Source organism: Pristiophorus japonicus, chromosome 9, assembly GCF_044704955.1.
Source record: "Pristiophorus japonicus isolate sPriJap1 chromosome 9, sPriJap1.hap1, whole genome shotgun sequence".
NCBI lineage: Eukaryota > Metazoa > Chordata > Chondrichthyes > Pristiophoridae > Pristiophorus > Pristiophorus japonicus.
The window spans coordinates 54233527-54259344 of record NC_091985.1 but is presented as its reverse complement, the minus strand read 5'-3'; the positions used below and the strand labels follow the sequence as shown (position 1 = coordinate 54259344).

Sequence of the window (25818 nt, the reverse complement as noted above, 5' to 3'; positions counted from 1 at the left end):
GAATTAAGGGTTACGGGGAGCGGGCGGGTAAGTGGAGCTGAGTCCACGACCAGATCAGCCATGATCTTGTTGAATGGCGGAGCAGGCTCGAGGGGCTAGATGGCCTACTCCTGTTCCTAATTCTTATAATGAGAGGTGATCTTATTGAAATGTATAAGATTCAAAGGGGGCTTGACAGGGTAGATGCAGAGAGGATGTTTCCACTCGTGGGGAAATCTAGAACTGGGGGGCATAGTTTCAGAATAAGGGGTCGCCCATTTAAAATGGAAATGAAGGGGAATTTCTTCTCTCAGAGGGTCGTGAATCTGTGGAATTCTCCATCCCAGAGAGCTATGAAGGCTGGGTCATTGAATATATTTAAGGTGGAGATAGACAGATTTTTGAACGATAAGGGAGTCAGGGGCTCTGGGGAGCGGGCAGGGAAGTGGATCCAAGATCAGATCAGCCATGATCTTATTGAATGGCAGAGCAGGCTCGAGGGATCAAATGGCCTACTCCTGCTCCAATTTCTTAGGTTCTTATTATATATAAAGATTCTAGAGGGCAGACAGCGAGTTAAAAGCTGGGGTCCATAAAGCACTCAAGCCTCTGCAAATGTTTGAACCCCTGAAGTAAATGGTAGCTTTAATATTCAATGCCACCCACCCAGAATTCAATTTATGTTCAGAATATATTATGTGGGGAAAGGAAACCCTTTCAAATGTCCCCCAAGTACATTTATGACTATTCCATCTGCAAATAAGACAACTGACAATCCTTCTAATTTACTGCCACAGTTTCTAACTGCAACTACAACCAACTAAAGATCATCTTCACATAGTAAAGTGAAAATGTAAGTTTGCAAACGATAAGGTATATTTGTATTTCTCAAACCTAGACCATTTTAAATACGTTTTGAATAATTTAGATCTGATAATCTTTTAGGAAGATTTAAGCCTCGCATTCATGCTCTGGGATATTATCATACAAATACTTAACGCCTTATCAGATTTTTTTGTGTTAAAATAAACATATTAATGTTTCCATTAAAAGAGAAGAATTTGATATTAATGCATGTGCATTATATGATAATATTCCATAGCATAATTCCTGGACTCGGGCTTTTTAAAACTTCAAATTTTAAAGAGAAATCATATTGCACTCCATGCAGTGTAGTTAGTTACACACAAGCTAAATAACTCCACTGATGGCAAATGTGCTGGGTCTGCTATTTTGATTTTGGTTTTAGGAACATTAAGCTACCCTCACTTTATGTCCCACCTGTATTCAATGTGGGTCATGGTATTACATATTACATAGAAGCTGCAGCAAAGAAAAAGATTATTTGGCCCAACTGGTCCATGACGATGTTTATACTACACGCTTTTTTATATTATGGAGACCATAACTGCGCACAGTGCTCGAAGTGTGGTCTATCCAAGGTTCTATATCAATGTTATTATTACCTCCCTGCTTGGCGGGAGGTGGGTATAATTAATAATGTGGAAGACAAAATACAGGAAAATATAAACAAGCTTGCATAATCAGGAGATAGATGGTAAATGAAATACAATTTTTAAAAGCGTGAGATAGTTCATTTTAGTAGGAGTAAGAAAGCCACCTATTCCTTGGAAAGTAAAAATCTAAATGGGATAGAAGAGCTAAGAGATCTGGGAATATAAACACATAAATCAATAAAAATAACAATGCAAATTGATAAGGCCATAAAAAGTACAAACAAAGTAGTTCACCTAATTGGAATAGATGCCTGGGGTTGCTTCAAACCTCCAGTTTACAATCATTAGATGGCCATTAAGGTGATGTTCACCACAGAATGAAACGCTCTGCCACAGATTTGTTTGGCTAAAACTCTTCATCCTTGCTATCCCTTTGCTGCTTAGCTTCAACCTTGCCATGCATTCTGAAACTGATTACAGCAATTTAATTAAGATGTCTTCTCAGAGTTTTAACTCGTGTCTTTGCAATTTGTGTCAACTGTAATTACAACAGTTACAGGGCTGAAAGTCAGCAGTATTCAGATGGGAAACACGTTCCGAAGGGATCTTGGAACATTCTAATTATCTTTTCAATATTTTGAATACAAAAGGCAATTTCTTTTTTTAAGTATTTTTCTTCCACTTCACCCGACAATTTTTTTCTAAGCTTCTCTGACAATGCTTCTTATTTCAGAGTAAATGACAGTACTGGGTCTTTCACAGGGAATATAAATTAAAAATAAATCAGTTTGTACTGATGCTCAAGTGCACTACAGGATCCATGTGGACATGATAATCTGATAAATTTTTCTATGACAAAGTATCACAAAAGATCGTTCCTGGAGCAGCAGTAATAACATTGTGTATGCTTAATAGGCTCAATCAAAATTTTAATTTTGAATTTCAGTTGCTCTCTCTGCGCTCCTTATTCTTACATTGCAACTTGTTGTTTTTCTAGTTTAAAATCAGGTGTTTACTGAGTAAACCTCAGGCGCTGGGCCCGATATTTATTGGGGCCGTGAAGAGAGTAGAGTGGAGGGCGGGGAGGGGAAGGATTTCCAGGCAGGAAACCCGGAAGTAAACGTTTCCCAGATGACCTGCAGGATGTCATTTCAATTTTTTCAGTAGGTCCCCCATTTCCATCCTCCCAACCCGGACAGCCGACCTGATTGACAGGCTGGCTGCCTGTCAGGCGAGAAAGCAGCCGGGTAAATGGGGGCAGTTGGAGATCGCTAGAGGGATATATTGGGGTGAAGTGTAAGAGATTGTGGGGGTGGGGAGGAGAGATCGCGTGGGAGGTGGGAGATTGCAGGGGGTCAGAGGTCGGAGTGATGGTGTCAAGAGATCGCGGGGTTTGACGGGGGGGGTGGTTATTGGGGGGGGGTGTCGGAGATTGTGGGGGTGGGGGAAGTTGGAGGTCGCGTGGGAGGTCGCGAGTGGTTGGAGATCAGGGCGATGGTGTCGGAGATCTCAGGGTTGGGCGGGTCGGAGATCGTGGTGGGCTAGAGAGGATCATAAATACTATGGAGTCAGGAGAGAAATCCTGGCTCCACAGTAACATTTTTGGAAATAAAAAAAAATAGATTTGGTTGGCGGCTATTGTGCTGAAGAATCCTGAGCAGGGTGCACCCAATACCTGGCCCTGTTCACCGCAGACCAATTTCTCTAAGGAAGCCTAAAATAGGCATTATGTGCCCTCAGTTACATATATAAGGGGCCTAGCGCCTGTTTTCGGCGGCTGCTGGGGACATCTGATTAAAAAATGCATGATCCAATTTTGGGACAAACGTCTTTCAGGCGTTCTCGGAGCAGAGGACATTGGTCCCTGAAATTGGATCTCATGGCATCTGTTTTACACCCAGACACAAGGTCTAATATCTTCCCCAATATGTTAACTTGGTAGTGCCTTGCAATGATAATAAAAGACAACCTGACCTACAGGTTGCTTTGTGACACCAGCTATCACAAGCTTACTTCGCAAATATTCTGCTCCCGAATGTATCCAAATTATGTTCACAAACAGCGCTTTTCAAAAAGCAAACTCTACCTATTCTATTCCTTTTGAATTAACTGATTGTCAAGTGTCCATATTTTCAAAATGTTTGAGCTCTACACTGGAATGATTTTGTACTTTTTACTGGTAATGTCTTGATTTGAATATTCTGGGCGAAGCAGTTGGTGGTTATTGGCTTTTTCCTAAATATCACTTGTCACTGGTACAATGGTTATGCAGCCATTTCAAATTGCCATTCAAATAACGATAAATATATTTTATTTTCCTCATCAGATTGGAGTGAATGACTGCACAACTTTTTGCACAGTTTTGAAAGTGCTTTTTGTGCCGTTAGCTGATGAATAAACAAGTTAGAGTTTCTGGCCACAATATTTATGGGGAGGCAGTGAGGGAGCAGGGGGATCTCATAGAAACATATAAAATTCTAACGGGTTTAGACAGGTTAGATGCAGGAAGAATGTTCCCAATGTTGTGGAAGTCCAGAACCAGGGGTCACAGTCTAAGGATAAAGTAAGCCATATAGGACCGAGATAAGGAGAAATTTTCACCCAGAAAGCGGTGGAATTCTCTACCACAGAAAGTTGTTGAAACCAGTTCGTTGGATATATTCAAGAGGGAGTTAGATGTGGCCCTTACAGCTAAGGGAATCAGGGGATATGGACAGAAGGTGGGAGTGGGGTACTGAAGTTGCATTATCAGCCATGATCACAACGGCGATGCAGGCTCAAAGGGCCGAATGGCCTGCTCCTGCAACTACTTTCTATGTTTCTAAAGTAGAGTCAGGTCGCACCTGATTGAGTTCACGGTACTAAGCCTGTTGAGTTATTGCATACACAACTTTTGGCGACGAGGCACAATACGAACTTTCACGCACAAAAAAATATGAGCACCGTTGGAATCCTGGAGCGATTCGTGGAGGGAGAAGACTGGGAGAATTTTACAGATAACCTCGACCAGTACTTCATGGCCAACAAAATGGATGAAGACGCTGACGCAGTTCGGCGCAAGGTGGTTTTCTTCACGGTTTGTGGTCCAAAAGTCGATGGCCTCATAAAGAATCTGCTCTCACCTACATGTCCAACGGAAAAGACCTATGAGGAATTGTGTGCTCTGATTCGGGATTATCTCAAACCTAAAGAATACATCATTATCGCGAGATATCGCTTTTACAAGCACGTTCGTTCTGAGGGCCAGGACGTGGCAGAATTTGTTGCCGACCTGAGACGTCTCGCTGGGCCGTGTAAGTTTGGAACCGCGTTGGAAGACATGCTGCGCGACGTCTTTGTAACAGGCATAAACCACGAGGTGATCCTGCAGAAACCGCTGGCTGCAGAGACGCTGGATCTGAGCAGGGCCATTATGATCGGCCAGTCTTGCCTGACCACGGTCGACAGTACAAAGCAGATATCCTCGCAGAGTCAGAACTCCACGGCAAGTACTGTGCACCAGATTGTGTCGTCAGTTGGCAGGGCTGCACCTGGCAGGGCCTACCTGACTGTGTTTGCGAAACCTGTAGCTGCTCGAAGTCTGCCATTGGGCACAAATCCGATTTCACCCTGATGGCGTTGTGGGGGCAATCATCGGCCTCATTAGTGCCGTTTCAGGCAGTATATTTGTAGAGGCTGTGCGAAAATGAGGCACCTTCAGCGGATGCGTCCGCAGCTCAGCAAGCGTACTGCGACACACCACCGATGATGATGACCGATCCAGAGCGGATCCGGCAATGCAACCCGAGATACTGGAGGAGGAAGTGTATAGTGTACAGTCGTTCCTGACAAAGAGCCAACCGATAATAATTGTCGTAAAATTGAACAGCGGCCGGTATCTATGGAATTAGACACAGGTGCAAGTCAGTCAATTATGAGCCAGAGGACTTTCGAAAAGCTGTGGGACACCAAGGCCGTGAAACCCAAGCTGAGTCCAGTAAATGCAAAATTGCGTACCTACACCAAAGAGCTCACACCAGTGATTGGCAGTGCAGCAGTCAAGGTATCGTACGATGGGGCGGTTCATGATCGATCACTGTGGATCGTTCCAGGCAATGGTGCATCGCTGTTTGGCAGGAGTTGGCTCGAAAAAATAAAGTGGAACTGGAACGATATTATAGCTTTGTCATCGGTGGATGACGCTTCGTGTGCTCAAGTGCTGAGCAAATTTCCCTCGCTGTTTGAACCGGGCATTGGCAACTTCATGGGAGCCACGGTGCAGATCCACCTGGACTCGGATGCAAGACCCGTCCATCACAAAGCCCGGGCGGTCCCGTACATGATGAGGGAGAAGGTCGAAATCGAACTGGACAGACTCCAATGTGAAGGGGTCATTTCACCGGTTGAAGTTAACAAATGGGCTAGTCCCATTGTTCCTGTGCTGAAGAGTGATGGCACTGTCAGGATTTGTGGAGACTACAATGTTACGAACAACCAAGTTTCGAAACAGGATCAGTACCCGTTACCAAAGGCTGATGACCTGTTTGCAACGCTAGCCGGGGGAAAGTCGTTCACCAAATTGGATCTGACGTCGGCATATATGATACATGAGCTTGTCGAATCATCGAAGAAACTTACGGGCATCAATATGCATAAAGGGCTGTTCATTTACAACAGGTGTCCTTTTGGAATTCGCTCAGCTGCAGCCATATTTCAGAGAAACATGGAGAGTTTACTGAAGTCCGTCCCTAGAACCGTGGTGTTCCAAGACGACATTCTGGTCACAGGTCGTGACACTGCCGAACACCTGCAAAACCTGGAAGAGGTTCTACGTCGTCTGGACAAAGTGGGGCTCAGGCTGAAACGTTCAGAGTGCGTCTTTATGGCACTGGAAGTCGAATTCCTGGGAAGGAAGATTGCTGCAGATGGCATCAGGCCAATGGACTCGAAAACGGAGGCCATCAAAAATGAACCCAGAGCCCCAGAACGTGATGGAGCTGCGTTCGTTCCTTGGTCTTCTCAACTACTTCGGTAATTTCTTACCTAAATTGAGCACATTATTAGAGACACTGCTTATGCTTCTCAGAAAAGGCGACAACTGGGTTTGGGGTGTATCTCAAGACAGGGCCTTCAAGAAGGCTAGAAATCTGCTTTGTTTCAACAAATTGCTGGTACATTATGACCCGTGCAAGCGTTTAGTATTGGCCTGTGACACATCATCACATGCATGAGTCAGGTAAACTACAACCTGTTGCGTACGCGTCGAGAGCGGAAAGAGCCTGTGGCATGGTAGAGAAAGAAGCTTTAGCCTGCATAGATGGGGTTAAAAAGATGCACCAGTATCTGTTTGGGCTTCGTTTCGAGTTTGAAACTAATCACAAGCTGCTCATACCTTTGTTTTCAGAGCATAGAGGTATCAATAACACGTCGTCCCGCATCCAGAGGTGGGCGCTGACATTATCTGCCTATGATTATGTCATTCGCCATAGACCTGGCACCGGGAATTGTGCCGATGCATTGAGCCATTTACCGTTTACCGTTGCCCACGCTGGAGGTGGAAATGCCACAGCCCGCAGACCTACTGTTGGTCATGGATGCCTGTGAGAGTGAAGGGTCACCTGTACTGCTCTACAAGTTAGGACCTGGACCAGCCAGGATCCGATCTTATCGGTTGTAAAACGTTGTGTCCTTAGTGGTGGTTGGTCCCAGGGAAGTGTGTGATGAGACCAAACCTTACAACCGTCGCAAAGATGAACTTTCCATTCAATCTGATTGTTTGCATTGGGGTAATCGTGTTGTTATGCCCAAGAAAGGCAGATTTGTACGGGATTTACACAGTACCCATCCCGGTATTGAACATAAGAACATAAGAACATAAGAATTAGGAACAGGAGTAGGCCATCTAGCCCCTCGAGCCTGCTCCGCCATTCAATAAGATCATGGCTGATCTGGTCGTGGACTCAGCTCCACTTACCCGCCCTCTCCCCGTAACCCTTAATTCCCTTATTGGTTAAAAATCTATCTATCTTTGACTTGAAAACATTCAATGAGCTAGCCTCAACTGCTTCCTTGGGCAGAGAATTCCACAGATTCACAACCCTCTGGGAGAAGAAATTCTTTCTCAACTCGGTTTTAAATTGGCTCCTCCGTATTTTGAGGCTGTGCCCCCCAGTTCTAGTCTCCCCTACCAATGGAAACAATCTCTCTGCCTCTATCTTGTCTATCCCTTTCATGATTTTAAATGTTTCTATAAGATCACCCCTCATCCTTCTGAACTCCAACGAGTAAAGACCCAGTCTACTCAATCTATCATCATAAGGTAACCCCCTCATTTCTGGAACCAGCCTAGTGAATCGTCTCTGTACCCCTTCCAAAGCTAGTATATCCTTAAGTAAGGTGACCATAACTGCACGCAGTACTCCAGGTGCGGCCTTACCAATACCTTACACAGTTGCTGCAAGACCTCCCTGCTTTTGTACTCCATCCCTCTCGCAATGAAGGCCAACATTCCAGTCGCCTTCCTGATTACCTGCTGCACCTGCAAACTAACCTTTTGGGATTCATGCACAAGGACCCCCAGGTCCCTCTGCACCACAGCATGTTGTAATTTCTCCCCATTCAAATAATATGCCCTTTTACTGTTTTTTTTCCCAAGGTGGATGACCTCACACTTTCCGACATTGTATTCCATCTGCCAAACCCTAGCCCACTCGCTCAACCTATCCAAATCTCTCCGCAGCTTCTCTGAGTCCTCTACACAACCCACTTTCCCACTAATCTTAGTGTCATCTGCAAATTTTGTTGCACTACACTCTGTCCCCTCTTCTAGGTCATCTATGTATATTGTAAACAGTTGTGGTCCCAGCACTGATCCCTGTGGCACACCACTAACCACTGATTTCCAACCGGAAAAGGGCCCATTTATCCCGACTCTCTGCCCTCGGTTCTCCAGCCAATTCTCTATCCATGCCAACACATTTCCTCTGACTCCGCGTACCTTTATCTTCTGCAGTAACCTTTTGTGTGGCACCTTATCGAATGCCTTTTGACCCCTCCTGCAGCCCTTTTATATTCAGTGGCCCCTTTTGTTTCTTGCCTTTGGTATCTCTGCCCTCCACTTTTACTCATCTCTTTTCTGTCTTTTGTTTTTGTCTCCTTTTTGTTTCCCTCTGTCTCCCTGTATTGGTTCCCATCCCCCTGCCATATTAGTTTAACTCCTCCCCAACAGCACTAGCAAGCACTCCCCCTGGGACATTGGTTCCGGTCCTGCCCAAGTGCAGACCATCCAGTTTGTACTGGTCCCACCTCCCCCAGAACCGGTTCCAATGCTGCACGAATTTGAATCCCTCCCTGCTGCACCACTGCTCAAGCCACGTATTCATCTGTGCTATCCTGCGATTCCTACTCTGACTAGCACGTGGCACTGGTAGCAATCCCGAGATTACTACTTTTGAGGTCCTACTTTTTAATTTAGCTCCTAGCTCCTTAAATTCGTCTCGTAGGACCTCATCCCTTTTTTTACCTATGTCGTTGGTACCAATGTGCACCACGACAACTGGCTGTTCTCCCTCCTTTTTTAGAATGTCCTGCACTCGCTCAGAGACATCCTTGACCACTGCACCAGGGAGGCAACATACCATCCTGGAGTCTCGATTGCGGCCACAGAAACGCCTATCTATTCTCCTTATGATTGAATCCCCTATCACTATCGCTCTCCCACTCTTTTTCATGCCCTCCTGTACAACAGAGCCAGCCACGGTGCCATGAACTTGGCTGCTGCTGCTCTCCTCTGATGAGTCATCTCCCTCAACAGCACTCAAAGCAGTGTATCTGTTTTGCAGGGGGATGACCAGATGGGACCCCTACACTACCTTCTTTGTACTACTCTTCCTGCTGACCTTCCATTCCCTAGCTGGCTGTGGATCCTTCTCATGTGGTAACACCAACTCACTACACGTGCCACTTATGTCATTCTCAGCATCGTGGATGCTCCAGAGTGAATCCACCCTCAGCTCCAATTCCGCAACGCGGTCCGTCAGGAGATGGAGGCGGATACACTTCTCACACATGTAGTCGTCAGGGACACCGGAAGTGTCCCTGAGTTCCCACATGGTACAGGAGGAGCATATCACGTGACCGAGCTCTCCTGCCATGCCTTAACCCTTAGATACCCTTAAATTGTGATGATGAAGGCCATTGCCAGGTCTCACGTTTGGTGGCCTGGCATTGACTCTGATTTGGAGTCATGTGTGCATCAGTGCAACACTTGCGTGCAGTTAAGCAATGCACCAGTCAGTGGTCGTGGCCATCCAAACCATGGTCAAGGATCCACATCGACTATGCGGGTCCTTTCCTGGGCAAAATGTTTTTGGTGGTGGTGGCTGCGTATTCCAAATGGATAGAATGTGTAATCACGTCATCCAGCACATCCACAGCCACCACTGAGAGCCTTCGTGCCATGTTTGCCACTCATTGTCTGCCCGACATCATTGTGAGCGGCAATGGATCATGCTTCACGAGTTTGGAGTTTCAAGAGTTTATGAGACTCAATGGTATCAAGCAAGTAAGGTCAGCACCATTCAAACCCACGTCCAATGGTCAAGCGGAGCGGGCCGTCCAAACCATCAAGCAGAGCCTTAAAACAGTTTAATTCACGGTTCTTTGCCGACTCGCTTGTCACGCATACTGCTTAGTTACAGGACGAGACCCCACACGCTTACCGGGGTACCCCCTGCTGAACTGTTGATGAAGAGAGGTCTCAAGACCAGGCTCTTGCTTGTCCACCCTGATCTTAACGATCACATCAAAAACAGACATCAACATTGGCAATGGTATCATGATCGCACTGCCGTGTCACGCGACATCTCTATTAATGATCCTGTGTATGTGCTAAATTATGGTCAAGGCCCCAAGTGGGTCACTGGCACTGTTACAGCCAAGGAGGGTAACAGGGTGTTTATTGTCAGGCTCACTAATGGGCAAATATGCAGGAGGCAAATTGATCAGGCGAAATTGCAGCACACAGACAAACCGGAACAGTTTGAAGAAGACACCATCAATGACCAACCGATTCATATTCAGCCATCAGAAGACCCTGCTGTTGTCAATGAATCTGGACCTTCAATCCCCGACATGGACACTGCCACTCCCATTAGATCGGCTACCTAGCCTCAAGTCATGAATGACTCGGAGAGCTCACCCAGATCTGGAATTGAACTGAGACGATCAACTAGGGAGCGGAAAGCCCCGGACCATCTCAATTTGTAAATAGGACTGATACCAAGATCTTTGGGGGTAATGTATGTTTGTATGCCTGGGTTTACCTGCCACCAGGGGGAGTGACCGTCGGAGGTCATTGGGCCACAGACACACACGTGCAGCCCTTGTATATAAAGAAAGCCTCCATGTTTAATCCTCACTTTGAGAGCTAATAAAGTAGTCAGGTCGCACCTGATTGAGTTCACGGTACTAAGCCTATTGAATTATTACATACACAACACCCCCCCCCATCCCAGGAATAAGTCAGATGAACCTTCGTTGCACTCCCTATATGGCAAGTATATCCTTCCTTCGGTAAGGAGACTAAAACTGTGCACAATATTCCAGGTGTGGTCTCACCAGGGCCCTATATAATTGCAGTAAGATGTTTTTACTCTTATACTCAAATCCTTTTGTAATAAAGGCCAGCATACCATTTTCTTTCTTAATTGCTTGCTGTACCTGCATGTTAACTTTCAGTGATTCGTGCACAAGGACTCCCAGGTCCCTCTGAACACCAACATTTCCCAATCTCTCACCATTTAAAAAATACTCTGCTTTTCTGTTTCCTACCAAAGTGGATAATTTCACATTTCTGCACATTATATTCCATTTGCCATGTTCTTGCCCAATCACTTAGCCTGTCTATATCCTCTTGAAGCCTTTTTGCATCCCCCTCACAACTTACATTCCCATTATAGGCAGTCTCTCGGGGTCGAGCATGACTTGCTTCCACAGTAAAAGTGAGTACTCAGGTGACTGATGAACTCATTTTAAATGGTGGAAGATGCCTGTACATGAATTATTTTAATGTGGGGTGGCCGTTGCACACCAGCCGCCACACGGGCCTGACAGAGCAAGATCTTGGTCCAGTGGCAAGGGGATTCAAGACAACTGGAGGCCAGGCTCTGCCGCATGTGCCATTACATACACACAAACTCAAACATACTCCTACTGTCCTCCTTCCTCCTTCCCACAGGACCTCTCTCTACATGGAATTCACAGTACACAATGTGGGCCTTACGATCTCAGTCTCGCTATTGGCACGTGCTGTGCCTTTCTTTTTACATTCCCACCTAGCTTTGTAACATCAGCAAAGTTGGATATATTACATTTGATCCCCTCATCCAAATCATTGAGATATATTGTGAATAGCTGAGGCCTAAGCACTGATCCTTGCAGTACCCCACTAGTTACAGCATCCAAAAATGACCATTTATTCCTGCTCTTTGTTTTCTGTCCGTTAACCAATCCTCAATCCATGCTAGTATATTATCCCCAATCTTATGAGCCCTAATTTTGTTTAATAACCTCCTGTGTGGCACCTTATTGAATGCCTTCTGAAAATCCAAATACACCACATCCACTGGTCCACCTTTATCTATTCTGCTACTTGCAATCTCAAAAAACTCTGAACAGATATATCAAAAAACTCTGAACAAATATTTTGTAAATCCGTGTTCACTCTGCACAATCCTATTATTATTTTCTAAGTGCCCTGTTACCACGTCCTTAATAACAGATTCTAGCATTTTCCCTGCTACAGATGTCAAGCTAACTGGTCTATAGTTCCCCGTTTTCACTCTCCCTCCTTTCTTAAATAGTGGGGTTAATGTGAGCCTTCCTTTTCCCTTATTGATGCAGAATTGTTTCACAAGGGCACAGAAATATACAAATGCTGTTTCATTTAAAAAAAATGAAATAATTACATCCAATGTATGGTGCAAATGCGCTGGTTCATTATATTGACTAACATTAATCATGCATGCCTCATATGCTACAAATACCCTAGTGCATTATATGCACCAGTACCACATTGCTACTGATTGTGTATGTGTGGCTTTTAGCATATTTTAGCAGAACCTCTCTCCAAATGCCATGCAAATCCTTAGGGATAGAGCACATTCAGTTTCTGTGAGATCCTGGATTTAATCCCTAGCATCGCCAAACTTCATTTCATCTGCAATGTAATACCTTTTCATTTTTATTCCTCCATAAATATTTTCAACTAAATTGCAAATAAAGCAGCATACTGTGTTCCTGAAATGGAAGCAAGCAAGTAAAATGTCCACAAGTACTCCAAGAATATAATAAACACAATCTAAAAAAACGTATATACCTGCCCATATAAAGTATAACTCTACTAGGTTTATCTATGTGTAAGATAAATGCTTTATTTACAGTGCAGATAAATTGGTGGGGTAGCTGCACCATACCCAAGGACGGTTCAAATAACACTCAACACCAACTGCACCTTATGGTGTAAATACAATAACATTCAGATCCTTCACTTCCAGCACAAAGACTATTCACTCAGATCTGATGGAAGGGCAACAGGTCACAAATGGCGAGAGGAAAAGAAACAGTGTTGTAAAAGTGTTGGATCTTAAGCAGGCATTGACCTTATCATTGACTTTAAATGATCTGCATTGTATCAGAGCAGCTGAAAATACTTTAAACCTTTAAACGTTTAAACCTCCATGAAATAATGACTGAGTAATGTGTTATCTTACATTTATTCTAACTGATACTTGAGGAATTCATGGTACTGGGTGCTTACCAACTAATGTACTGTCATTGAGAGGAAAGTTTAACAATGACAGTGAAAAGGAAAAACTAAAGTAATTCTTGAGTTACTAAATCAAGTAAGCAGAGAGGATGTCATGCTGGGACTAATTGTTTACTGAAGAGTTACCTTCACTTGATGACCCCGAGAGATCTATGACAACATACACTCTTCCTTCTGGCTCCAGGTCGATCTGCAATTAATAAATAAAATCAAGTGTCAAATATAATGCAGGCACATGAGACAGACCAAATGTACGAATATGCAAAAATTCTCAAATTAGTGTCAACTTCATCTCTTCTTTCACAAATCTGGCCAAAATATTGGATCGTCCACAAATCCGTTATCATGAATGGATGGCTAAGCCAGTTCAACCCTTTCAGCTAATCAATATGTAAATGGGATATGAACAATGTAATGCAGTACAGGGATGGCATCCAACTCATCAATAAAGGACAGAATCGGGCTAAGAATCAGCAATGTCCTCAGCACCCCCCACCCCTTATGTGCAACCAAGTTAAGATAAGTATAATTCACTGAAAATGTCCATTTTCACTTCACCAATCTCTTTTGAGGATTGAAGTTATCATAAGAGACTGGTTACAAAATCAAATACAACTTCAATGTAAGGGACTTTTAAATGGTATAGTTGGGAGGTGGTTCATTGATATCTTGGCAATGGGCCTGACACCAATCTGGGGTGCAATGCATGCCCGGCCCAGAATGCGCGCAAACACGTCACCCGCCATTTGGACCCTGAGAACCAGCTTCGGCGCAATCCAATTTCAAAGCTCCAAGTGTGCTTGTCTTGCACTTGAGACAGCACCAAGCACTGCTCAGGTAGAAATGTGAAACAGATGTGTAGTGTGTACATATCTCTGCGTATGGGGCAGCACACGAGTTTCAAAGGAAAACCTGCCAGGACAAGCGGGGCAACATTGTTTAATGTGGCTCATTTGCACTGGCACCCTTACAATAACAAGGACATTACTGGATTAGACAAGGCCTTTTTTCCTGTATATAGGCAAGGCATGAGTGGTTCAGTACAACAAACATGATATAACCTGACAGACACTATCAGTAAATCATTTCAAGTCTGTTTAGCAACAAACTTTTATCCTTCTGTCAATACAAAAATGTTGTTTGTATTATGCACAGTTACTTTGTATAATATTTGTTCCACCTTCAAAACGTTAAACAAATCTAATCACATTTTCATTGTCATTAAACAAGATTTTATTTCAACCCGTTTTTAGTTTTTTATAACTTTATCCTCATCACACACTATTTCTCTGCCAAATAATTGGGACAGAAGGTCTAGCCCCAGTCCTCCATCAATACTGCAGACTTTGCCTGTTGACATGAGTCCCAATCTCCGATAGCATAGAAAATATGCAAAGTAGATTGAAGCAAACCTTCCACCACAATTTCATTTCCTTTAGTTTGATAGTTGCAATACATATTTGTAATATGTAATTAGCCAAGCAACTTCCCTATTCAACTACAGGGATCATAATTCATATACTATGTAGATATCTCACAATCGCGCGCACGCACACACATCACATAAAAGTATCAAGAAGAAGAAAAATAAAATCCAACATGACTTATGTTAACGTGCATCAGTACTAGATCATCATCATAGGCAGTCCCTCGGAATCAAGGAAGTCTTGCTTCCACTCCTGAAGTGAGTTCTTTGTTGGCTGAACAGTCTGATACGAGAGCCACAGTCTCTGTCACAGGTGGGACAGATAGTCGTTGAGAGAAGGAGTGGGTGGGACAGGTTTGCCACACGCTCTTTCCGTTGCCTGAGCTTGATTTCTGCATGCTCTTGGCATTGAGACTTGAAGTGCTCAGCCTCCCGGATGCACTTCCTCCACTTAGGGTGGTCTTGGGCCAGGGACTCCCAGGTGTCATTGGGGATGTCGCACTTTATCAGGGAGGCTTTGAGGGTGTCCTTGTAACGTTTCCATTGCCCACCTTTGGCTCGTTTGACGTGAAGGAGCTCCGAGTAGAGCACTTGCATTGGGAGTCTCGTGTCTGGCATGCGAACTATGTGGCCTGCCCAGCAGAGCCTGTCCCACCCATCCTTTCCCTCAACAACTATCTGTCCCACCTGTGACAGAGACTGTGGTTCTCTTATTGGACTGTACAGCCACCTAAGAACTCATGCTAAGAATGGAAGCAAGTCTTCCTCGATTCCGAGGGACTGCCTATGATGATGATGACAATTGCTATGTACAATGGGAAAAGGATGGGGGCGGGGGGGAATAGGTCTATTGAAAATGTTACAACTTCTTCACGGTGTGGCGTGACTGTGGCAAATAAATAATTTTCTCTTTTTCCTTCTGGTGATAAAATCAATCATTACCGAGTTAGGAATATAACAAAGGTTAGGTTGCTTAAGTTAAAGCTTCCATATTACTGCCCCAGGGAGAGTAGCGCTTACTGTACCAGTGTGACATTTGCGTCAATCACACCAGGCATCCATATGGCCTCTCTGAATAAGATTGCCCAATTAGCAGCAAATTATGGGCATGTTTTGTTGTGTTAATTCAGACCCACTAGGAAGTGCATGGAAATCGCCCAAACTCCTTTCACTTACCAGTCATCAGAGATAGACAACTTTCATCTCCATCTGTCTGGGCTGAGTTGAAAGCAAGTTTAATCCCTCAGGATAATGACTATGGTTGGGTAATCTGGGAATCAGATTTGTCCCAGATCATCCAAATCAATTTGCATAATTTACAGCCATTGTACTCTTCAATATCTGTAATGCGTGTTCTCTAGCTACCAGAAATAGAGAGAATAAGAACTTTGCACATAATGGTATTATCGCCCAATTTATGATGACATCAACACATAAGTATATCTTACGCAAAGGAGGGTGGAGTCGTAATCATCAATCAATCAATCAATCATGTAAAAGTAAGTTCTCAGGTGACTGAACAGTCCAATATGGGAATCAAAGTCTCTGTCACAGGTGAGACAGACAGTCGTTGAAGGGAAGGGTGGGTGGGGAGTCTGGTTTGCCGCACGCTCCTTCCGCTGCCTGCACTTGTTTTCTGCATGCTCTCGGCGACGAGACTCGAGGTGCTCAGCGCCCTCCCGCATGTTCTTCCTCCACTTCGGGCGGTCTTGGGCCAGGGACTTGCAGGTGTCGGTGGGAATGATGCACTTTATCAAGGAGGCTTTTGAGTGTGTCCTTGAAGGGTTTCCTCTGCCCACCTGGGGCACGCTTGTCATGTAGGAGTTCCAAGTAGAGCACTTGCTTTGGGAGTCTCATGTTGGCACAGAGGAATTGACCAGCATTGTCAGTGAACCCGATTTATTTGCAATTTGTCAGCAGACCACCAACCAGCTGTGATTTGCATAGATTTGACTCCAGTTCACTCTACAATAAACTCTCCATTGACATTTCGAAATCAAACTGATTGGGAAATTCGGAGCCCTTCGATGTAACAGGCCTAAGAGGTGAAAGGCGAGGATTCAAACCTACTGTGCATCCTGACCATCAATTTATACTTTCGTTACTGTGCTAAAAATGTGAACATTGATTCCTAGAGAAGATTAGGTTGAAATTAGACTGTTTTATAATCAAAGATTTATTGTTTGTGCTGTGTTACATACGCCGCCTTAGGAAAAATTTAAGTTGTGAAAATGTGAAAAACTGGCACAGACATCATGTCGCAAAAAAAGCGAACCTAAAAAAATCGTAACTCACTGAGTTACACTAGCGCACAATTTTTGAGGAAACTTGGATATTTTAATTTAGGCCAAAAAAAGCAGTACGTGCCAAAAAAACGGCGCAGATAACAGGGGACTTACCGACTGCAGCTCTTTTCACCGCCTTCAATGCAGAGAGGAATAAAAAGCCAAGCCATCTCCCTCAAAAGGTGGCACCAGTTTTCTAGTGCTGTCAATACAGTTCTGAAAGGCACTGGATCCAAACCAAAATTAAAGTGTTTTTGACGAAAAATTGGGTCTTTATAATGTTTTAAAAAGATAAAAAAATCTTTTTAATAATATGTTTTGCTTCACACTAACTCCCAAATTAACTTTTTTTTTCAAAACTGTGGTGAAGGAGCAATATTGTACAATATTAGGCTCAAACTATATGGTTAACTGGTGAGTGCATGTGCTCCTGTGCAAAAGCTAGTGCAGCTGAAGCTCTGGCCTGTGTAGGCTGGGAAATACCAATTGTAGGGTGTGTATTTGTTTTACACTCTACCCTGATTCTTTGACCTTGGAACTTATTGGAGAAAAGGACAACATGTAGCACAAAATTTAGGCTTAACCCAGTGTAAGTTTCATTATGCAGAAAAACTAACTAAAACTACAGGATTAGACTTCTGAGAGAAATCGACTAGAGACATACAATCACCCTTCCTGGTTGTAGCTTGTAAGTTCGTGGTCTTTGGTTCCGTGACCGGTTGGTTATTCTTCTGGCCGTTCTCTGCAGTGCTGTTCCTTTCATGTACGTTCCGTACTACATGTCCTTCTGTGCGTGCACGTGTCCTTCTACTTCTTCTGTCTTCTTTCGACTTGTGTTCAACTGCTGTGCTGAGCTGCTTCTAGCTCGCATATTTATATCCAGGTTTTGACTGATCTCCGGCCACTGCGGTTTCCGATAAAGTGTTTGTATTGATACGTTGCTTTGTGGTGATCCTGGTTGATTTAACTGCAATAATGGACTCTTCTGTTCCCAGCTTGCACATGGAGTCTGCAAGACTCAAAATGACTCCCCATCTTAACATCTCGTTCCCCAAAAATGTGCACCTGTGGTGATTACTTTTGCAGAATTGGTGTCTCCAGTGAGCTTGTTTTTCCCCACCCTGGTCAATCAGTTTCAGGGCCTCACGTAACAACTCCATTGTTGTTATGCATAAAGTCAGTTTTGGTTCCTGACCATAGAATGTTCTTAATTGGGGTGAGTCATCACCTGCCCCAAGGCTGGCGCCTTTTTGCTCCCACTGTCCAGTTTAATTCGAAAAGCTTGCTTTAAGAACATAACATAAACATAAGAAATAGGAACAGGAGTAGGCCATACAGCCCCTCGAGCCCGCTCCACCATTCAATAAGATCATGGCTGATCTGATCATGGACTCAGTTCCACTTCCCTGCCCGCTCCCCATAACCCTTTATCCCCTTATCGTTTAAGAAACTGTCGATTTCTGTCTTAAATTTATTCAATTTCCCAGCCTCCACAGCTCTCTGAGGCAGAGAATTCCACAGATTTACAACCCTCAGAAAAAAATTTCTCCTCATCTCTGTTTTAAATGGGCGGCCCCTTATTCTAAGATCATGCCCTCTAATTCAAGTCTCCCCCATCAGTGGAAACATCCTCTCTGCATCCACCTTGTCAAGCCCCCTCATAGGGCTCAAGTTTCGGCCTGAGTTGCTCCTTTTTTTTTGAGCAACTAGTTTAGAATGGAGCATGTTAGAAATTGCAATTCTCGGCATTTAGTTTGCTCCAATTCTAGTGAGTTAGAATAGTTTCATTTTAGAACAGATTTTTTTTCAAAAGGGGCGTGTCCAGCCACTTACGCCTGTTTTGCAAGTTTAGGCAGCAAACACTTACTCCAAACTAACTTAGAATGGAATAAGTGTAGATTTTTATACGCTCAGAAAAACCTTGCCTACACTTAGAAATCAGGCGTAGGGAACGAGAGATCAGGGCGGCGGGGGGGGGGGGGAAGAGGGGTTTACAAACATTAAACACTTCACTTTTACAAATAAAGAGCCATCATCAATAATAAATGATACATAAATCAATAAATAACCAATAAATCAATCAATGTCCCAGCTTCCACAGCTCTCTGAGGCAGTGAATTCCACAGATTTACAATCCTCAGAAGAAATTTCTCCTCATCTCAGTTTTAAATGGGAGTCCTCTGATTGTAAGATTATACCCTCCAGTTCTAGTCTCCCCAATCAGTGGAAGCATCCACCTTGTCAAGCCCCCTCATAATCTTATACATTTCGATAAGATCACCTCCCATTCTTCTGAATTCCAATGAGTAGGGGCCCAACCTACTCAATCTTTCCTCATAAATCAACCCCCTCATCTCCGGAATCAACCTTGTGGACCTTCTCTGAGCTGCCTCCAAAGCAAGTATATCCTTTTGTAAATATGGAAGCTAAAACTGCACGCAGTATTCCAGGTGTGGCCTCATCAATACCTTATAAAGCTGTAGCAAGACTTCCCTGCTTTTATACTCCATCCCCTTTGCAATAAAGGCCAAGATACCATTGGCCTTCCTGTACCTGCTGTACCTGCATACTATCCTTTTGCGTTTTATGCACAAGTACTGCAGCACTTTGCAATCTTTGCCCATTTAAATAATAACTTGCTCTTTGATTTTGTTTCTGCCAAAGTGCATGACCTCACACTTTCCAACATTCTACTCCATCTGCCAAATTTTAAAGTCCAAAAGCTCGTATTAATCACATTTTTAGTTCATGGTCTCCTTCTGTGTTTTTTGTGACGACTTATAACCTTGCACAACACACAGTCCAAAACTGTTTATCTCTTCATTCTTTAGTTTATTTTCCATCTTTGAACAGACAATGCAGTTGAAGCAACTTCTCTTGGTCTTTAAATACATTTTGTTGGATAAACAGACTCTTAATTCAGCCAATTTCATCAAGATCAGCAGACAATTACTAACATATCTGGGAAGGCCACTTTGCAACGCCATTAATAATCGGCGCATGATTCAGATTAGAAGGGAAAAAGTACACCCATTCCTCCTGTTCTTTGCAGTGATAACATTTCTGACAACTAATTACCATATTACGTGTAAAATATTTAAAATATTTCAGAGCAGTCATGTTGTTGGGTTTAATCCAACTGTTATTATCGACCAGGATAGGTCAGATTTCCTGCTCAGCTTGGACTGTCTAAACATATTGTGCACTTAATTCCAATCATCAAACTTGATTAGGGTACATTGGATAGACAACTTTAGTATGTGGCTTGCCTGCTTTAGGATTTTACATGTTCCTTATTACAATTCAAAAAAAATTAAACAGTAACATGTTGTTCTACTTTGTATTGCACAGGTATTATGTTCCACATCTCTCCCACAATTATAAAACATCCTCTTCTTATTCTGTCCAGATCGCATGCTATTCTCTGACAACAGCAAGGGCAGACAAACAGCTTCCACGCCTGTTAGTGCAGCGCTGTTAAAGGCCACAAGGAGGTTGATGAGTAGCTCAGAACGACACTGTTTGATTTTCTCTCCGTCTCTCCCTGTGGAGAAAAGCCTTACTCAGCACCTTACTCTGACAGGGTGGCTGAGATCAGGAGCTCATCACATGAGGAATAATGCAAGACATTATTGAACCACAGCACTCACCATCGGGTGTCCTATGATGCTGAAGAAACAAAGGAAAACATGTGTGTTTCTAGTTTGAATTTCAACCTATATATTTTTGAATAAAATCTAGTAAATCTCCTGTAGCATTGCTCAGAGGTAGATTGATACATGGACTGTGGTGTTCTGCATGTGTTACCTGTATATGGCTCAAGTCACCATTTTGTTTCTCATAATGACCTTGCAGTCATATCTTGAGGGTTTGTTTTATATACAGCACTAGACTGGAAGTAATTAGGTTTAGATGTTCGGCCTGTGAGTCTGAGGTTGGACTGGTTCCACTAACTACCAGTGCAGTACTTGAAGTCTGCAGAATAGTTGGAGGTTGTTACAAGTTTATGTATCCATGTTGGAGATACCCAGCATGGCTAACTCAAGAGATGTTCAGGTTCCTTGAAGATCTGATGTATATTTTCCTCTCCCACAATGCTGCTCTCTTCTCACTATTACTCTGCTATTTTCTCTGTGTTTCTATTGTGTCTCCATCAACCTCTCTGTTTATCTCTGTTACTCTCTCACTTGTCTCAGTTCTTTCTCTGGTCCTCCAAGAGTCTCTGCCAACTGTTGCCTCTTCCTTCAGAAACTTCACATAAGGTTCAAAGCTGCAGTAACCTGGACCTGTCTATGTTCCAAGTCTCTGAGCCATACAGGAGGACAGGTATCACTACAGTCCTGTAGATCATAAGCTTGGTGGCAGATTTGAGGGCTTGATCTTCAAACACTCTCTTCCTCAGGCAGCCGTAGGCTGCGCTGACGCACTGGAGGCGGTGTTGAACCTCATCGTCAATGACTGCCCTTGCTGATAATAGGCTCCCGAGGTATAGAAAGTGGTCCACGTTGTCCAGGGCCGCGCCGTGGATCTTGATGACTGGGGGATAGTGCTGTGCAGCAGGGTCAGGTTGGTGGAGGACCTTTGTCTTACAGATGTTTAGTGTAAGGCCGTGCTTTCGTACGCCTCGGTGAAGATCCCCTGGGAGGACAGACGCACCAACGTTAGGGGTTCTAGTGGTGGTGGTGGGGACGGGGTGAGAAAAATCGCTGGGGAGTGGAGACGATGATCAAGGGAGAGATTGCTGGGGGATGGAGATGGTGGTCCGGGGGGAACTGATTGCGGTGGGTAGAGATGATGGTCGGCGGGAGAGACCATAGGGGTGTAGAGACAGTGGTCGGGGGAGGTCCGTTCGCGGGGAGTGGTGGTGAGCAGAGCGGAACCTGCAGGTGACCATGTTCCCATGCGCCCGCTGCCCTTGTCCTTCGAGGTGGTCGAGATCGCGGATGTTGAAGGTGGTGGATGGGGTGCCAATCAAGCACGCTGCTTTGTCCTGGATGGTGTCGAGTTTCTTGAGTGTTGTTGGAGCTGCACTCCTCCAATCAAGTGGAGAGTATTTCAGAACACTCCTGACTTGTGCCTTGTGGATGGTGGAAAGGCTTTAGGGAGTCAGCAGGTGAGACACTCGCCGCAGAAAACCCAGCCTCTGACCCGCTCTTGTTGCTACAGTATTTATGTGGCTGATCCAGTTAAGTTTCTAGTCAATGTGACCCCCAGGATGTTATGACATGTTCTTCTCCCATTTACTCATTCAACTCCCACTTACACACTCGCGCTCTTTTGCATATTTATCACTTCACCACTGCCTCAATTTGCCATGCCACACTCAAGATAATCTAGTGTGACCTTCATCATCATAGACAGTCCCTCGAAACGAGGATGACTTGCTTCCACGCCAAAAAAGGGATTAGTGAAGACAAACGTAGGTCTCTTGCAGTCGGATTCGGGTGAATTTATAACAAAGAAATGGCAGACCAACTGAACAAGTACTTTGGTTCTGTCTTCACAAAGGAAGACACAAATAACCTTCCCGATGTACTAGGGGTCCGAAGGTCTCGTGAGAAGGAGGAACTGAAGGATATCCTTATTAGGTGGGAAATTGTGTTAGGGAAATTGACGGGATTGAAGGCCGATAAATCTCCAGGGCCTGATAGTCTACATCCCAGAGTACTTAAGGAAGTGGCCCTAGAAATAGTGGATGCATTGGTGATAATTTTTCAACAGTCTATCGACTCTGGATCAGTTCCTATGGACTGGAGAGTTGCTAATGTAACACCACTTTTTAAAAAAGGAGGGAGAGAGAAAACGGGTAATTATAGACCAGTTAGCCTGACATCAGTAGTGGGGAAAATATTGGAATCAATCATTAAGGATGAAATAGCAGCGCATTTGGAAAGCAGTGATAGAATTGGTCCAAGTCAGCATGGATTTATGAAGGGGAAATCATGCTTGACAACTCTTCTGGAATTTTTTGAGGATGTAACTAGTAGAGTGGGGGCAAGGGAGAACCAGTGGATGTGGTGTATTTGGACTTTCAAAAGGCGTTTGACAAGGTCCCACACAAGAGATTGTTGTGCAAAATCAAAGCACATGGTATTGGGGGTAATGAACTGGTTGACAGACAGGAAGCAGAGAGTTGGGATTAACGGGTCCTTTTCAAAATGGCAGGCAGTGACTAGTGGAATGCCGCAGGGCTCAGTGCTGGGACCCCAGCTCTTTTCAATATATATTAATGATTTGGATGATGGAATCGAGTGTAATATCTCCAAGTTTGCAGATGACACTAAGCTGGGTGGCGATGTGAGCTGTGAGGAGGACGCTAAGAGGCTGCAGGGTGATTTGGACAGATTAGGCGAGTGGACAAATACATGGCAGATGCAGTATAATGTGGATAAATGTGAGGTTATCCACTTTGGGGACAAAAACACGAAGACAGAATATTATCTGAATGGCGGCAGATTACGAAAAGGGGAAGTGCAGCGAGACCTGGGTGTCATGGTACATCAGTCATTGAAGGTTGGCATGCAGGTACAGCAGGCTGTGAAGAAAGCAAATGGTATGTTGGCCTTCATAGCAAGGGGATTTGAGTATAGGAGCAGGGAGGTCTTACTGCAGTTGTACAGGGCCTTGGTGAGGCCTCACCTGGAATATTGTGTTCAGTTTTGGTCTCCTAATCTGAGGAAGGACGTTCTTGCTATTGAGGGAGTGCAGCGAAGGTTCACCAGACTGATTCCTGGGATGGCAGGACTAACATATAAGGAGAGACTGGATCGACTGGGCCTGTATTCACTGGAGTTTAGACAGATGAGAGAGGATCTGATAGAAACATATAAAATTCTGATGGGACGGGACAGGTTAGATGCAGGAAGAATATTTCCGATGTTGGAGAAGTCCAGGACCAGGGGACATAGTCTTAGGATAAGGGGTAAGTCATTTAGGACTGAGATGAGGAGAAACTTCTTCACTCAGAGAATTGTTAACCTATGGAATTCCCTACCGCAGAGAGTTGTTGATGCCAGTTCATTGGATATATTCAAGAGGGAGTTAGATATGGCGCTTGCGGCTAAAGGGATCAAGGGGTATGGAGAGAAAGCAGGAAAGGGGTACTGAAGGAATGATAAGCCATGATCTTATTGAATGGTGGTGCAGGCTCGAAGGGCCGGATGGTCTACTCCTGCACCTATTTTCTATGTTTCTATGTTTTATGAGTTCACAGGTGTTTCAATGAAGAACCTAATATTCTGGATCCCGAACTACATCTTGAAGGGTGGAAGATGTCTGTGCGTGGATTTTTTTAACATGTGGTGACCGTTACACCCCAGCCACCACACGGGATTGGCAGAGCTAGGTCTTGGTCCAGTGGCCAGGATTAACCAGGACGACTGGAGACCAGCTCTGCTACACGGACCTAGTGCGCACACACATCGCAGTGTGGGCTGGCCCGTGCTGCCCCTGGGCCCTCACCTCTTTTGAGCCCTGATCACATCCATCTACGAACTCTTGCTGCTCCTTCGCCCTGACCTCGCCGCTCCTGCTATACCTGCCCACACTGCAGTCAGCCATCGCTCTCCTGCAGCAGCACGCGCTGCTCCCTCCAGTAGTATGCACAGTAGTTGCTGACTGTATAGGCAGGCATGGATCAAGTGATTACAGGTAGAGGGCTTGGAAAGCTGTAGCATAGACTTGGTCACTATTCACGCAAAGCAAACACATGAAATAAAAACGAGACACAATCTGACTTGTTTGCAGTCTCCACAGGAAATCACTTAAAACTTCTTTCAACTGATCTAAACTCTGATCGACAATGAGGAGCCAGAAGCAAACACCCACACACTGACCCTCATACCAACATACATACAGTCACATATCATCATCATCATACTCAGACACACATACAGACAGACAGACACACCGACCCATAAACTCACAGATACTCACACTGACACACACAAACAGACCTACACATTCACACACATACACTGACCCACACACTCACATAGGCACAGTTTTCAATACATTTGTAAACCAATAAACTAGTTTATTGTAACTGGACTCAAACAATGCAAGGTATGAATGAGTAGAATTAAAACTGTTTTTAGTTTTAAAACTGAAACCATCTGCATTTTTGAGGCCAGGTTATGGATTAAGTTGATTCCTGCTTGTTGTCGAACTAATGTTATTTTCTGATCTTTGACACCTTTCCTATGCATTGGGTGTAATTGTAATTTAATAGACTAAAGAAGAATAGAGGAAATCAAAATCACAAGTTGAAACATATAGTTAAAGAACAAGCAATCTTGAGTCTGAAAGTCAGGAACCAGAGTGGCGAAGCAGCCAGCAATTAATATTTTCTTTTAACCCATTTGACACAAGGGAAGGAGAGCATGCAGCCTTGGTGAAGACAGTGAAGTGAAACACTTTTACCTTCTGCATTTGATCCCTTCTGTTTGAGAAATCACTAGCTTTGTTCTGAACTACATAGCTTGTGGGAGATTCAAAAATTATTCAAGAATATGGAGGATGCCATAAACACTGTGAACAGACTAAACAATCCTTTATCATTCATCATTTCCAGGCAGCACTCAGTTGTTTAAAAGTACATTCCTATTTAAACACGATGCTTAGTATTAGTTTTTAGGTGTGGGTCACAATGAACGAGAATGCAGATGGTTCCGTACATCCAAGTGAAACGTTTTATCTTTCTACTTTCTATGTGACGATGCTCTGCTATGTGTGCGTTGCTTAAACTATTTCCACACTGTGCTTAACAAAGCTGCACCATTCTGCGTCAGGGTGCAAAAAAACACAGGGGCATTGTTCAGGAGGTACTTGATGTGTCCCATCATTATAGTTAACTGGGAGTCACAT

General features: G+C 44.1%; 1 protein-coding gene across 3 annotated transcripts in view; it reads right to left on the bottom strand.

Annotated features, from left to right (window-relative positions):
- The window catches only part of LOC139273052 (protein kinase C epsilon type), an 801226-nt gene that overhangs the window by 582327 nt on the left and 193081 nt on the right, over positions 1 to 25818 (bottom strand). For all 3 annotated transcript variants that reach the window (XM_070889353.1, XM_070889354.1, XM_070889356.1), the window contains exon 2: positions 13369 to 13432. In XM_070889353.1, coding sequence (XP_070745454.1) covers positions 13369 to 13432 — 64 coding nt within the window. The remainder of the gene's footprint in view (positions 1 to 13368; positions 13433 to 25818) is intronic.